The sequence below is a fragment of the Kockiozyma suomiensis genome (genome assembly GCF_038497685.1).
Source record: "Kockiozyma suomiensis strain NRRL Y-17356 unplaced genomic scaffold V2V93scaffold_12, whole genome shotgun sequence".
In the NCBI taxonomy this organism is placed as follows: Eukaryota; Fungi; Ascomycota; class Lipomycetes; order Lipomycetales; family Lipomycetaceae; genus Kockiozyma; species Kockiozyma suomiensis.
Genome location: NW_027117675.1, coordinates 87,991 through 103,623, shown reverse-complemented (window position 1 = coordinate 103,623; position 15,633 = coordinate 87,991). Strand labels below are relative to the sequence as shown.

The window sequence follows — 15,633 nt, the reverse complement described above, 5'->3', positions numbered from 1 at the left end:
GCTTTGTCTGGCCGACATTGCTTTGGTGAAAGATCGGGTCGCTGGATGCTCTTCATCGAAGGCAACAGATTCCACATAAGGGCAATCAATGCTAGCAAACGTTGTCTTGTCCAAGGAAAGAACGAGTGATATGGCTGGTCGCTGCTTTGTGTGTCGATAATGTTTATATTTCAGTGTTGAGTTTCTCGCGGTATCTATGTATTATCTTATGGTCTTGGTCGCATGTATCTATGAAGTTCATTTTGAATTTATTCCTGAGCTACAACATTTTTTTAAATAAAAAGAAACGAAGAGGTCTGAATATTATAGTAGATACTCTATGGAAATGATAGTGGTTACCGCCGACTACGGCACGACTAACAAGTTGTCTCAGTCAGTTTGCAAAAACTATTATTCTACCAGCCATCGAGATGAGCTCAAGCAGCAGATAATTTGATGCTCTTGCATACAATCGTCAGACAGAAGCAAGATTAGGCATTAAAATAGAGAAAAAAAGAAAGCTATTTAAAGCTGGTTTATCACCAAAATCACCAGGGTAAAGGGTAACTATCTCTCGGAACTTTTCGAAGAAACTTTTTTTTTCCGACGTGAAGACCTCTTTCCATTCTCGCGAAGGTGTCCAAACTCTTCAATTCGTTCTCGAGAATCAATAAACCTATTTCTTTTCTTTTTTTGAGAAACAGATTCTGGATTCTTTGTAAGTCTTGTTTGAATTTTAGAATTGGATGAAAGATTTCGTGGAGGGAATATGGCAGAAAGCGGAGAAGCTGAAAGATTATTTTTTTGTTTCCTTTCGGACATAGGATGTTACGTTTATACTGACCTGCGCTTCTATGAAATATAGGAAAAATGGCTTCCTTTTACAAGTCTTTTGTTCCGGTTGCGCGCGGACTCGTTCGTTCGGCTGCTTCGACTGTGTCGAAAGGTGAGTTGAATAGGTAAATACATATAGTGACCAAAAACTAACAATGATGCAGTTGAGACATGCGCTACTCGTTCTTCGATCGCTGGTATGAATTCATTATTCTCAGCCAGAATTGAAAAATAGGGATACTAACTAAAGTGAATTGACAGCCCGTGGAATGGCGACTTTTAGCCGTGACAAACCGCACGTCAATATCGGCACGATCGGCCACGTCGACCACGGAAAGACGACATTGACTGCCGCCATCACCAAGGTCCTTTCATCCAAGGGATTTGCCGATTTCAAGGATTACTCTGCGATTGATCGTGCACCTGAGGAGCGAGCGCGAGGAATTACGATTTCGTCAGCGCACGTCGAATATGAGACAGAGAACCGTCATTACTCGCATGTTGACTGTCCCGGTCACGCAGATTATATCAAGAATATGATTACTGGTGCCGCGCAGATGGATGGTGCTATTATTGTTGTTGCTGCGTCTGATGGTCAGATGCCGCAGACGCGAGAGCACATTTTGCTTGCGCGTCAGGTCGGTGTGCAGCACTTGGTTGTGTTTGTGAACAAGGTTGATACGATTGAGGATCCTGAGATGCTTGAGCTCGTCGAGATGGAGATGCGTGACTTGTTGAGCACTTATGGTTATGATGGCGACAATATACCGGTTATCATGGGCTCGGCTCTGAGTGCGCTGGAAGGCAAAAACCCTGAGATTGGAGAGAACAAGATTAACGAGCTGATGGCTGCTGTTGATGAGTACATTCCCACTCCCGAGCGTGATCTCGAACAGGCTTTCCTTCTTCCTATCGAAGACACTTTCTCGATCTCTGGCCGTGGAACTGTCGTCACTGGCCGTGTCGAGCGTGGTACTTTGCAAAAGGGTGAGGAAGTCGAACTTGTCGGATACTATGACCAGCCGATCAAGACTACCGCTACCGGAATCGAGATGTTCCGCAAGGAACTTGACCAGGCTATGGCTGGTGACAACTGTGGTGTTCTTCTTCGTGGAATCCGTCGTGATCAGGTTCAGCGCGGTATGGTTCTCTGCAAGCCCGGCTCGATGAAATCATCGTCACGATTTTTGGCCTCGTTCTACATGCTTACTAGTGAGGAAGGTGGTCGCAAGTATGGTATTGGATCACACTACCGCCCGCAGATGTTTATCCGCACTTCTAGCGTCACCGTCGTCTTGCACCTGCCTGAGGGTCAGGAGTTGGATGAAGATGGACAGCCCAAGTTAGTTATGCCTGGTGAGAACGCCGAGATGGTGGTAGAACTCACGAAACCCATTCCTATCGAGACTGGATTACGATTCAACATTCGTGAAGGTGGAAAGACTGTCGGAACTGGTATGGTTACCAGAATCATGACTTAAATTAAATTCTAGTTTCCTGAATATGTGTGCGAGAAAAGCAATCGTGAGGCGAAATGGAAATTTCGGTTTTGTATATAGTATCTTTTTCATTTTTTCTGAAAACTCGCTTGACGTCCTTGGACGGAAGATATATTTATGTAACATGACTTTTAAATTTTAACGAGCACTCCCCCTATTTCTATGTATTTATTTAAAAACTTTACTAATTACTATTTATTACTGTTGCTGTATTACTGAAAAATGTAGAGTAGAAAATGATGAATTGTAAAGATGAGTTTAAAACGAAGTTAAGGGCAGCTGACTCTTTATAAGTTTATGAGTGAAAGGATTTTGAGAAGACAATCGATGATATTTTGTTGAGAAATATTAAATGTGAATTAAAAAAATTAAAATTTACAGAGACGAAAGAATTCAAGATGAGATATGGAAAAAATTTTGACGGGTAATCAAGCGAATATTTATTATTTGCATTGTGAAATATAACGAAGATGCTGAACCTCGTATTTGTAAAGTATTTTTTTTTTACATTTATTGATATTTGTGGCATGAATATGCAACTCATCAAACTCTTTAGAGTAATAGTAGGTGAATAATTAAAGTTTCGCGACTGACTCCACCACCGATATTCAAATTCGATACATAATACATCATCTATCTACACACGCACACACGCGAGAGGTACACAGCAATCATGTCAACACCACAGCCAAATAAGCGAGTTCGCACGATGACGAATCCACATCCACTACGACAAACTTCTTTTCCACGCGATTTTGCATCAACTCAAACGCCTACCCAGTCAGCGTACTCTAGTTTACATAACGACAATCAAACAGGTGACGAGGAAGAGGATGTCGATGAGGAAGACTGGCGACGGGGCGAGGAAGATGATTTTGATGTCACAAGGCAAGATATACGACGAGGTGCTGAAGATGAGGAAGATGGGGACAATGAGGAGGACGAGGAAGAAGACGCAAGTGGATATTTTCCTGCTATTTCAATAAAGATCAAGCCACCACGAAAAGAATCCGCCGATGTCCCAAAAGCCGAGACAGAAGAAGGTGATGAGGAGTTGTTTCCAGCACCGAATGCGTTTGGGGTAGATCTCGATGAGGAGGAGTTTAATAAGATGGCGGGTGATGAGGACATTTTACTGGAGATGGATGCTAAGCCTCGGAAACGACGTAAAGTGTTTGGCCCAGGGATGTCGCAAGATGAAGTAAAGTATGCGAGTATACAATTATAAAAGAGATTCAAGACTAGCTAACACACAAAAAAAAAACAGGTTGCTGATATCTTCATTTACGGACGAGCAAATGGATCGGTATGAGACGTTTCGACGCGCAAACGTGAATCGCGGCGGGGTTAAGAAGCTAGCAAACGCGGTGTTGAATCAATCAATTGCCAACACAGTTGCTGTGGCAATCTCTGGGTTTTCCAAAGTCTTTTTAGGAGAAGTGATTGAGAGAGGTGAGTTTATTCCATATTATATAATTTTAAGGAGTATTTTATGCTAATAAATGAATATGGTTTACAGCCCTCGATGTGCAGCATAGAATGGATCCACCAGACCCACTGAATCCATATGCAGCCCCAAGGCCACTATTGCCGGAGCATATTCGCGAGGCATGGCGACTATACAAGAAGGAGACGGGACTTGTGCCAGCAGCGCACTGGAGACGAGCAGGAGGCCGCGGAGACGGCCGTATGTTTCGGTAAAAGACAAGATAAAAGAAGAGGTAGATCATATATACTCCCCCATTATGGTGCAAAAATGTACAAAACTTTTAATTCAAATTTTAATTCAAATATTGAATCAAAATCTATAATGATGAAATATAAAAGTACATACAGTAATGCAAAAACTTTTATGGGCAAGGACATGGAGTATAGGAGTAAAGGGTGGATTAGGTTGGATTTGGTTAGAGGGGCGTTAAAAAGCGAAGGGGGTGAGGGCACAGGGTCTTGTGATGCAAAAAGAAGGAAAGTACCTGGTACGTACAGCGCAGATCATATAAAGGATATTTGATATCGATGCATGATGAATAGACGAGACAGTGGATGCGTTGTATGAGAAGACACAGAGCAGATCATTGGGAGTCAGAACTGGAGAGCAGATAATGAAATAGCACATGAGTCGCTAAATATTTTACATTGCAACTGACAAAGAAGCCTCATAGGCGCAGATTATCAAGGTATACAGTTCAAAAGAGCCCGACTAGATGAGGAAGAGTAAAGAGTAAACAGATTAAGATCAACGGAGATAAAACTGCATTGAAAAAAAAAAAAAAAAGCGGGGTGCATTTGATAAGATAATGGATTAGATAATGATTCCATCCATGGACGCCATTATTACCGAGCGGAAGAGCCGCGAGGACATGACACTGGCATCGGGGCCTCGATCTTGCTCTGCGCACGAACCATAAGAAGAGCAAGAAAATGACTATAAGAAGAGCAAAAGAAAACAAAAATGAAAAGAACAAATGTAAGAAAAAGTGAGCGCTATAGAGTAGGAGGTGAGGTAGCAACAGTGAGAGTCGATGGCTAGATCTCAGAGAGATCACAGAGAATATTACAAAGGAAAGAGAATGACAACTTACCTTTACTGCTTACGAAGAGAATGAATATATAGTTATAGTTTAGGATAGGCGCTGTGATGAAGCCGAAAGGGAAGGAGATAAAAATTCTTATAAAAAAAATGTTCACGGGGACAGGGTGCGGCGTAGGCTAGTAGAAGCCGTCGTACGATGTGTTGCGCCGGCGCTGTGATGAGTGAAGAGCAGAGTAGAGGTCAGAGAATAGAATAGAATAGAATAGAGACTATAATATAAAATATACAATATAATATGTATAATATAATATATATAATATAATACAACAAGAATAGAGTATCGTGATCAGAATGACAATACGATAGAACATCAGCAGAAGGAGTCTTCAATCAACACCTCCTTCAACAATCAAACGGAGTTAGGGAGCCAGAGCTGAAGGATCAGGCAAAGTGCAACTGACTTCCACAACGGGCGCCTGAACTCTGAGCGACTGCCTCCGGGCCCCAATTTGGAGTTTTCGGCGCATTTGGCATATTTGGCTGTTCTGGCAGCTTTAGAGCGAAAGAAGACAGCGAGGCGCCGCCATGGCGTTCTTTTGTCTCTTTTTTTCTTTCTTGTCTGTCTTGTCTTTGTCTTTGCATACGCATTTCTATTCATGGCGCCAGTTTATATCTATAATCAATAATCAACAAGATCTATATATTTCTCTTTGCCATCTCAACTCAGTTTTAATCAAAGTTCTACTCTACTCCTTTAAAAATAGTCTTCTCAAGCAGTCGGAACAGCCGGCGGCCTGTGCTGGCTTTGCTGGCGAGTATGTCCGCGGACTGACAAGTTCACCGACATTTGCCCCATCCGCAACACCCATTCGTAACAGCAACTCGAAGAGCTCGAATACAGAGTCCAGTAGATCGAGTAATAAGACTAATAGAAGATTATCGGCAGAGTAGACTGTCATCTTTCTTCAGCAGTAAGCAAGACTAATATCTTTTTAAGACTCATAATTTAGTAGTACCTGGTACACGCGGCTCTGGGCCGCGTGTATGAGTCAGCACAATCCTGCAAACACTGTCTCGTTTATGCTGGGGAAAGGGCTGCCGCTTTGGGAAGGCGCGTCTTCCGCCGGCGGCCACGCGCTCGGTTTTGAAAGCCCACGCGTAGCCTCTCTCAGCGCTCCTGGTTGTCGATTCTTATAAAGCTTTCGCTATTCCTCCCCGATCTCGCCCTGCTCTGAATCCTCCTGAACCGTTAACCTGCTCTCCAGCTTTCTCCCTTCGCCCTCTCGTCTCCTCGCGTCTGATCGTCCAGATCATCCTTCCTTCGCCCAGAGTAACACTCCGTCACTTGCGCCCTAACCCCGCGCATCACCCATCTCCGGCAAACTGGCGTCCTCGGTCTTTTCGCGCCGCTTTCTCAAGCAGGCCATCCTGCACCAGCAGCCTTCTTCTTCTTCTTCTTCTTCATCGTCTTCCACCCCTTCGCCGGCATCTTCTGCATCTTCTGCCTCCCTATCTTCTTCGTCGTCTTCCTCTGCATCCTCGCGCAACGTCAACGGCCTCTCTCTCTTCATCGACCCTCCTCCACCACCGTACGAGGCAACCTCATCACACTCAAAAGACTGCCGCAACCGTCTTCTCAACTCGGCAGACTCGCCGACCTTCCTAGCTTCCAATCTCGCGTTACCGCCTTCTCCGCCTCCCACTCCGCCTCTCGCAGCGCTCTCTGGTCCCTCTGCTTCTTGCGCAATGGCCGCCTCTGCCTCTGCCATCGCTTCCACCGGTTCCGGCTCGCTCACGCTCGCCATCTCACTGGCGGAGCCCATTCTTTTCCTGCAAGGCTTCGAGCGCCTAGAGTACCAAGACCGCTCTCCCGCGATGCTTCGCGGCACTCTGCACATGCACGTCGCCAAGCCAACAAAAATTAAAGCCGTCAACCTTACCTTCTCAGGCCGTGGCCGTACAGAGTGGCCTGAAGGCATTCCTCCCACCAAGGATGAGTACTTTGAAGAGAAAGAGCTAATCTCTCACCTCTGGCCTTTCTTCAACGCTCACTTTGCCACAGACTCGGCGCCCTTTGGCACCGACCGTACTTCGCGCGCCGAGGCAATGCTTCCTGGCGCAGTGCAAGCTGCGCGGGAGCGTGAGCGTGACCGCTCGTCCTCCATCGGCCGCCGCTCGCTCTCGTCCACAGGCCGCCGGTCAGCTTCGAATTCGCGCGAATCGCTAGACGAGAAGGACCGCGGCGCCTTGCAAGGCGCCGCGAAGGGTTACCGCATTTTTGCCCCCGGCGACTATACATACAACTTTGAGCTGCCTATCAACGCTTCGCTGCCTGAATCGATCGAGTCTTCGCGCGGATCGGTTAGATATGAGCTCGAAGCGAGTGTCGAGCGACCTGGTGCCTTCAAGAGCAAGCTCGTCGGCAAGAAGAGCGTCACTCTTATTCGTTCTCCCGCCGAGGCCTCGCTCGAGGTAGGCGATCCTATCGTTGTCTCGCGCAACTGGGAAGATCAGTTGCATTACGACATTGTTATTGGCGGCAAGGCGTTCCCTATCGGAAGCGTTGTCCCAGTTGCGTTCAAGCTGACGCCGCTTGCCAAAGTGCGCTGCCATCGTATTCGCATTATGATCACCGAAAACACAGAGTACTTTGCCCGGCACAAAAAGATTCACGGCATCGAGTCAGTGCGCAAGTTCTTGCTCTATGAGCACCAGCCTGATGGCGGCGCCAATGAAAACATTCTCGGTGATCTTGACGACGGCACTGAGACTGCCGGACCGATCGAGCTCGAGTTTAACGCAAAGATTCCCGGATGCAATTCTATGGCGAAGGAGTCGCTGCGTCTGCATCCAGATACTACGTACCCAAACATCAAGATCCACCACTGGATCAAGATTGTGCTGCGTCTGTCAAAGACCGACCCGAATAAGCCGAGCGAGCGTCGTCATTTCGAAATCTCGATTGATTCGCCTTTCCACCTTCTTTCGTGCCGCTGCACGTCAGCGAACGTGTCGCTGCCTGCCTACCACCGCCAGTCGGGTCTCAGCTCGTCCGAGCTACCTCCGTGCCCTTGCGAGTCACACGTCGACGCCGCCCAGGAGGCAGAGGATCTGGCGAGACCGATTCACCTTCTACGCCGGCCATCGACGAATCCGCCGCCCTTTGACGCCGACGTTGTTCCGCCTCCGTTGATCACTCCGCCTCCTGGATATGACGATGTCGTGACTGCGCAGGGCGGATACTTTGGTTCGCCCCAGGTGTACGATGCTGACGAGGACGACGATCTTGATCGCGATTTACTTGGCCTTGGATTTGATGAGTTGCGCCTCAGTGCGCCCGGTCCTGCTGCGCGCTCGGTTGTCTCGCTCGCGTCGACTGATTCGGGAAGCAGTGAATCAAGCAGCTTGAGTTTGTGATAAATATAATGCTGAGGAGTGTGTATGATATCGAATAGTTTTAATTTAGTTTGGGATGGAATGGCGTTTTTTTATGGGTTTAAACAGTTTTATCATCTATTAGATATATGTTAATGTAATATCATATAAACATTTATAAATATATCTGCATTGATTTACTTTTATCTTGACTAATAGTTAATTTGTATTAATAGAGCTCGGCAGTCTCGGCTTTGTACGTATTATTAGAATCTATCTTTTGCTAGATAAGCATGATTTCCTTGAACCAAAGAGCACTGATCCAAAATGACTCATTACGTCAGATACAATTTACGGAGTTAATGGATAGCCAGAGCTAAAGATTTGTTTACTTTTTTTTTTTTTTAAAGTTTTTTTAAAAGACAATTGTCTGTGTTTCTCGGCAATCTTCTTCAAACTCCGTCTTTATTTTGGCTGACTGTTGCTCATCATTGCTCGCCATTGCTCTCGTCTTTTAATAAAGGTTTTTTTCTTCCTATCCGAATATCATCTTATTATTTATTCTATTTTCTCAGATCAGCACTCTTGACCGTTTTGCACTGCCGTTTGCACTGCCGAAACGGTGGGTAACCGCAAAGTAACGAGGAAACCTCCGCATTCGGCAAGTACCAGCGCTTACCAGAAATGGTAAATCTCTGGACTAATTTTTTTTTTATTTTTTTTTAAACAGTTGTTACCATATCCGGAGTACGCCGGCGGCTCGGCATTCTGGAATATATGCTGCGCTACTATAATTTCGGGCGACTAAAATCGGTTGCATCTCTTCTGTGATCGTCGTGAGTAAGTTGCATGAAGACATTCACGAAAGCGGATACTTGACTAGTCTCATTTTGCTCATTATATTAGTTCTTTGAGATTGCGCGCGATCAATCAATGTAGTATTATCTTGTTCAAGCCCGCATTAAGCAAAAAATACGTAAGCATGTGAATAGTTCGACGTTGATCATTCTGATGCTTGCTTCTGTATCAATAATGATGTCTTATTCGGTTTCGAGATATATCTAATATTTCTGCCTGTTTACTAATGGCATTGAGTGCTTCTCTGCTATCAGCTATGGTTGGTGATGTTCATGCGGCGAAGTTTGACGTAAGAGTCCTTGACCAGCAGGGTGCGCTGCTTACGAGCTGGTTTGGATGAAAACCAAAGAATTGCGAGAGATAGTTGATTTTCAATCTAATGCAGAATTGCCTACTTGTGCCGCGCGTCGTCTTATTGGGAGATACTCTTTTCACTATGGAAGAGGTGCTGTAAGAGACAGGATTACATGATGATAATACTCGTTCTATCGTTTATCTTGTTTGATGTGCTAGCAATCAGTCGTAGATATGATAGCTCTACTGCATGTGTGCGAGCGCTCGTCTGATAAAAAACACGTCTATATATAAGCAACTTTGACAGCTAAATAAGCTGTCACTAATTAGTATGCTCAGTTGACTACATATAAACGAGTAGAGGTGTAATGACCGCTGACGAGATATTTTATGTTTAAGATTAGCAGGGAAATCTTCAGCGCGCGAATAACATCTACATTGACAAACAATACTGATACAATTGAGCCACTACCCAGCGAAGGAACTGCTTGCACGTGCCACAAGTTATCTGATTGTTTCTGATCGAGCCTGATGATGTGCGCGTCTTCGCGACAACAGCGCATCGTCATCTTGATGACGCTCCCGCGCATCGCATGGCTCCGGCAGCTGCCAGACAGTCAATCGACAAAGTAAAGTCAGCAGCATTATCCTCATCATCAACTCTAGCTGTTTTGTTTTGCTTTTTCTTTTGCTTTCCACTTATTCAGCTTTCAGCTTTAACTTCGGAAACATCACTGTAACATCTAGTTGAGCAATGGCTTCGGGTAATCAACATAATCATCATCACCATCATTCGCCATTCCAAAACATGCATTTCCATCCCTCGACAGAACTCGACATCCCGCGTCTGCTAGACAAAAAGGATCTAACGGCCGAGCCTCAGCCAGCGGTTTACATCGTGCCACCCCCACACATTAAGCAGGCTCAAGATGATACGCAATCATCGGATATCGTCGATAGACTGTCCGAGCTCCAGCAACAAATGTACCTCGACAACGGTCTCACTCCGCCCGAGAGGCCCGCGCCGGGATTTGCAGAGATAGCAGGACTATCCGAGACCGCTATAATATCTGCCCTTGGCGGAGTCGATGATGTGAGTCAAGGAAGTGGAAGTACATTTGCGCCTCGCTGGCGGAAATTGGATGATTTGCCAGCAACCGCTGATTCATACTACGTTCCAAATTTTTTGTCTCCCGAATCTGTCGCCGATACAATTCTGCGACAGATGCTGATAAACGAGGTCTCTTGGAGTACAATGTCGCACCGGGGTGGCAACGTGCCGCGTCTTGTCTGCGTACAAGCAGATATTACGCCCGATGGATGGTACCCTATCTACCGACATCCCGTCGACTCGCCCATCCCGACCACGCACAACTTTTCCGCTTCTGTCCGTTTGCTCAAATTAGCACTTGAATCAGCGCTAGGGGAATCGTTTAACCATGTGCTCATCCAACAATACCGATCCGGCGATGACGCAATTTCCGAACACGCAGATAAAACAATCGATCTTGTCCCTGGCTCCAAGATTGTCAATATAAGTCTCGGCGCCCTTCGTCATATGACTTTTAAACGCAAACGCGAGAAACCTATCCGCAAGCTCAATCTCGTCCGCGCTCATGTGACGAATTACGAATCCTTCTTCCGCGTCGACCCGACGCCATCCTCATCCTCCGACGAAGAAGAACAGCTCGAACTATCCAAATCAAACACTGCCACTAACAAAAGCACAAGCACAAAGCCTCAGCGCGCCAACCAGCTTATTTCTCTAGAACACAACTCACTCCTCGTCGTCGGCTCTCACACAAACTCTCTCTGGACTCACCAAATCAAGCCAGACCGTCGTCCGCTTTCCAAAAAAACCGACGCCGAAAAAGCTTTTGACGGAACTCGCATAAGCCTTACATTCCGCTCAGTCGCTACTTTTGCAAACAACTCAAATTCCAACTCTCCGAAATTAATCTACGGAGGAGGCGCCTCATCGCATGATCGTAATGCGCCTGCGACTGTACTCGACCCCAATAGTGAAGACGTTCAAATTCGCGAGTCGGCGCGCGCACAGGCAAAGAAATTATTGACGTCTTTCGCTGCTGAGAATCGGCTGGGTGAGAAATTCGATTGGCAAAAGGCTTATGGGCGTGGCTTTGATATTTGTGAATTTCCTCCTGATGTCTAATTGTCCTCTCTCTCTTTCTTTCTTTTCCTCTCGTGTTTGCGTCAGTATAATCATATCTCAATGCATTATGTATAAAAACAAACAAACAAACAGACCCACTAGTTAAAACTAACTTCATAACAATATCCAGACCATTTAGAAAATTTTAATCGTACACATTAACGCATTTTAGTCTCAAAATCATCGCTCAACTATCTACATCATCGTCATCAATTTCTTCAGACTTGACACTAGCAGACCAGTTCTCATCTCTCCGCTGCGACTGTCCAAACGAACGGCCAAAGGCTGCCCCCAGCGGACCAAATCCGAACGCACCCCCAGCAGCACCACTGCGCGCAGAGCGCGCGCGAGAAAGTTGTCCCCGCAATTCATCGATAACAGTCTGCGCCTCGCTGAGTCTCTGCCGCGAACCATCGCGATCACGTATACGCGCCTCGCGCTCGGCCTTTAGTCTCTTTTCGTAATCTTGCAGTCGTAGCATGAACTTATCGCTCGTCAGTCCACCGGCAGGTATCTTGGCCGTCGACGATCCGAGCGTGTCTGTCAGCGACGCACTCACTGATCCCGGCAATGAAAACCGACTGTTCACCGTCTCTTGCGAGGTCTGCTTGGCGCGCTCCTGCGCCTCGGCAAGCTTCCCTTCAAGTTCAGACACAAGCTTTGCGTGCTCGGTAAGCTTCCCTTCCAGTTCAGACACAAGCTTTGCATGCTCGGCATCTCGCTGCGCAAGTTCGTGCTCAATTGCCCTTTGTTCGCGCTCGCTCTCAATTTCTTTGGCTTCAAGCTGCTCGGTGACTTCGGATTGAAACGCCTTAACTGATTCTAAAGTCTCACGCGCGGCCGCGTTTTCGGCGCGTTCTTCGGCAAGCTCTTTAGAAAGTCTCTTCTCCGTCTTTGCAAACTCAGCGCGCGCATCGGAAAGCTGCGTCCGCAATTCCTGAAGTTTGCTTTCAGCATCTTTGCGCTCTTGCACGGTGGCACGCTTCGCATCCTTGACTTTCTCTTCAAGTGACTTTCTCATCGTGTCTAAATCAGCTCGCAATCGCTCAATAGTTCGCTTCTGCTCAGAGCTCTGCTCGTGATACACTGCAAGTTCCTTCTTTTGAGCCGCATTATCGCGCTGCAGGGCACTCAGCAAGCGTGTACACGATTCAACCTCTGCATTCATCTTGTCAAATTCGACATCCTTCGCCGAGTTCTCGCGTTGTAATCTTACAATCTCCGCTTGTTTGGCCGAAATATCTAATTCGCGCTGCTTAAGCTGTGCCTCGCTATTCCTGACCAAATCATCAAGTCGCAAAAGCTCGTCATCAATATTGGAAAATCTGGCAATCTCCTCATTCTTGGTCTCTAAAAGATCATTCAGCCTAGTCAATTCAGACTCCGCCTCGGTAGACAGTGCCTCATAATCCTCTTGCCATGTAACGATCTCGTCCTCGCGCGTTTGGATATCTCGATAACATCGCTCAAGTTCTGTTTCCTGCAATTCAAGCTTCTCGCCTGCCTCGTCTACCTTTTGCGTAAGTAATTGAATACTAGCCTGCTGTGCATCGAGTGCGTCTTGTAACTCTCCATTCTCACGATTAAGAATATCAACTTGGATCTTTCGCTCTCGCGCAATATGCTTTACTTCAGATAATTTATCGCGTAATTCGCTAATCAGAAGATTATTTTCTTCCAACTCACCGCTTGAAGCCAGTGATCGTCGAGAAGAACTCGATCGTCGCAAACTTTCGAGTTCGCGATATAACCTCTCTTTTTCCATCTCCTGCGCGTCGGCATGCATAGTCTGCGTCCCTAAGTCTCGACGTAAATCACGAATTTCCTAATCAAGCAGTGTCAGCAGTCATACTTTTCCACATCTGCTTTGAATAAAAAAAAACCTACCTGCCGAAGACGTGCGATTTCAGCAGTTGACTCGCGATCTCCCATAACGGAGGCGCTGCGTCGCACTTTAAGCATATCAGACCGCAAATCCATAATCTCCTTCTGCGCAGAATTGCGAGCTTCTTGTTCCTTTTCCAGAAAACCCTTTAATGTCACCTGTATAGAAAGCAAATTAGCATTCATCAGCAGTACTTAATTCGCTCTAGAGAGAGTACTCACAATCTGCTCTTCAAGCATGGCGTCATTATCAGGCGTCTTCTTCAATCTGTCAATCTCATCTACATACTCGCGCTCGCGCTCCTTCATCTCCTCCACCATCTTATGACTATTTTCGGCATCGGCGCGCAATTCCTCAATCATACCCAAGTACTGCTCCATCTCACCTTGCAATTCCTCGACTTCTCGTCTACGGTCCGATTGAATTTGCTCGTTACGCGCATCAGATTGAGAGGTTTCTCCTAATTTCCGCTCAAGCTCAAAAATTTGTCGTTGCATACTCTTAGCTTCTAAACTCATGCGCGCAATCGTGCTCTTCAGTTCGATATTCTCATTCCTGATCTCGCGTATGCCATCTTCGGACCGCTTATCGAGCTCTTGTGTCATGTAATATATTTTGAGCTGTAGTCCAAAAGTCTCCTTCTGAAGCTTATCAATCAACGCAGATTGCTCCTTGAGCGTGAGCTTGCTGACTGTATTGGGCACCGCGTGCGATGAGCTGAGACTTGCACGTGAAGAGCGCGACTGCTGCTGTTGTTGCTGTTGTCGTAGTGCAAAGCCTTTGATTGCAGAATCTGTGACTTTGACATTTTTCACGCGATCAGCTATTGCCGTGTCAGTTGGAGCCGGAAGTCTTTGTCTCGTGGCGGTTCCTGCTCTTGCTACGGCGGTTGACTGAATCTCACGCAAAGGCTTGGCTGGTGTTTGTGTTGATGAGCGATGTGAAGGTTGGAGTCCTTTCCTATAAAGAGGCGATCTATCATAATCGTCGTCCTCATCTTCGTACTCCTCTTCCGCGACATCGCGAAGGGTGTGCGTAGTCAGTACAGGAATATCTTCTTCATACTGTTCCTCTCCGATCTCATAATCGTCGTCAACGACTGGCGGAGGAGATACCGGTGGCGAAGACAAGAATTCTTCGTGCACACGTAATTGCTCTTGTTGCTGACTATCGACTGTCTCCTGTACCACCGTCGGCGATTCAGGTTCGTCATCTTCAAATTCATTATCATCGGCCACAATCGACGAATCATGCTGCATCAGCGAACCGGTAAATGAGGTCTCCATCGACGGTAGCGAGAGATTTTCCGAGACGGCCATCGAAGTGTTGAATGTCTGCTGTTGAATGCTTTGCTCCGGCTCGACTGTTTCTTGTGAGTCTTCATGGTGTTTTTCGTATTCTTCTTGTTCCTGTTCATTACCGTGCTCTTCTTCGAATTCTTCCTGTCCGCGATCAATTTCATATTCATCTTCATCGTCTTGCTCGGGCACTGGATCATCTTCTTCAGTAGTTCGCTTGGGACTCATGAACTTTTGATTCTGCAAAGTGACGACTGACTCCGCATCAGCTTGTCGCAGAGATTCTTCCGCGTCCTCCTTGCAACTACAGTCATCCTCACTAGCAATCGCACTCTGTTGCCTTATTTTGCTGATGGCATTAGTCTGCACAGTAGCTTTATCGCCATCTGAATTTAGAACAGCACTCTTGTCGCTCTCACTACCAATACTCATTCGGCTCAAACTCTCAGCCACGTCAAGTACGCTATCAGCAACACTAACCGGAGAGATCATATTCCTGATTTTCCCACTATGCTGCGCCAACCTCGCCACACTCTGCGGCGTGGCAGCCGTAGGCGGCAGCGCAGGCATTCCGACTTCGGACTCTGACGGCGGCGACAAGGGTGGCATCATCGATACCGATGAAAGATTTTGCAAATCACCAAAACTGCTATTTCCATTGCTCATATTGGCGTTAGCAGACTGTTCATGTTCCGCTGCGGGCGAGGAGAGAACGTCGACGAAAGCGGACTTGATGGGGGATACTGGCGACATCGTTGCCGTGCCAGAGGAACTCGTTCGGGCTCGCGGAAGCTGAGATATCGGTGTCGAAGTCAAATCATCCATTGTTATTTAATGCAGACCTGTTTTTTTATAAGTTAGCTCTGAAGTTCTCTAGGAAAGTGTGTGATCTAAGAAAAAAGGTA

General features: G+C 46.5%; 6 protein-coding genes across 6 annotated transcripts; 5 read left to right on the top strand and 1 right to left on the bottom strand.

Moving 5' to 3' along the window:
* Nucleotides 1–609: 609 nt before the first annotated feature.
* Nucleotides 610–2,669, top strand: V2V93DRAFT_406700 (elongation factor Tu GTP binding domain-containing protein). Its single transcript, XM_066912674.1, has 3 exons — nucleotides 610–925; nucleotides 978–1,010; nucleotides 1,075–2,669. The coding sequence occupies exons 1-3, from the start codon at nucleotides 850–852 to the stop codon at nucleotides 2,292–2,294; spliced, it is 1,329 nt and encodes a 442-aa protein (XP_066764155.1). The 5' UTR covers nucleotides 610–849; the 3' UTR covers nucleotides 2,295–2,669.
* A 316-nt stretch (nucleotides 2,670–2,985) lies between these two features.
* V2V93DRAFT_360340 (hTAFII28-like protein conserved region-domain-containing protein) lies at nucleotides 2,986–4,013 on the top strand (the record flags this gene model as incomplete). Its single annotated transcript, XM_066908130.1, has 3 exons — nucleotides 2,986–3,518; nucleotides 3,580–3,764; nucleotides 3,832–4,013. The coding sequence occupies 3 exons, from the start codon at nucleotides 2,986–2,988 to the stop codon at nucleotides 4,011–4,013; spliced, it is 900 nt and encodes a 299-aa protein (XP_066764154.1).
* Nucleotides 4,014–5,148: 1,135 nt separating this feature from the next.
* On the top strand, nucleotides 5,149–6,194 carry V2V93DRAFT_59446 (uncharacterized protein). The gene has a single exon (XM_066912741.1). The coding sequence runs from the start codon at nucleotides 5,431–5,433 to the stop codon at nucleotides 5,794–5,796; it is 366 nt and encodes a 121-aa protein (XP_066764153.1). The 5' UTR covers nucleotides 5,149–5,430; the 3' UTR covers nucleotides 5,797–6,194.
* Nucleotides 6,195–6,591: 397 nt separating this feature from the next.
* V2V93DRAFT_327019 (uncharacterized protein) lies at nucleotides 6,592–8,262 on the top strand (the record flags this gene model as incomplete). The annotated part of the gene is made up of 1 exon (XM_066907546.1): nucleotides 6,592–8,262. One exon carries the CDS (start codon nucleotides 6,592–6,594, stop codon nucleotides 8,260–8,262), a length of 1,671 nt encoding a protein of 556 aa, XP_066764152.1.
* Nucleotides 8,263–10,354: 2,092 nt separating this feature from the next.
* V2V93DRAFT_327241 (uncharacterized protein) lies at nucleotides 10,355–11,545 on the top strand (the record flags this gene model as incomplete). Its single annotated transcript, XM_066907552.1, has 2 exons — nucleotides 10,355–10,978; nucleotides 11,111–11,545. The coding sequence occupies 2 exons, from the start codon at nucleotides 10,355–10,357 to the stop codon at nucleotides 11,543–11,545; spliced, it is 1,059 nt and encodes a 352-aa protein (XP_066764151.1).
* Nucleotides 11,546–11,732: 187 nt separating this feature from the next.
* Nucleotides 11,733–15,481, bottom strand: V2V93DRAFT_360337 (uncharacterized protein; the record flags this gene model as incomplete). The annotated part of the gene is made up of 3 exons (XM_066908129.1): nucleotides 11,733–13,370; nucleotides 13,433–13,588; nucleotides 13,652–15,481. The coding sequence occupies 3 exons, from the start codon at nucleotides 15,479–15,481 to the stop codon at nucleotides 11,733–11,735; spliced, it is 3,624 nt and encodes a 1,207-aa protein (XP_066764150.1).
* Nucleotides 15,482–15,633: the final 152 nt, after the last annotated feature.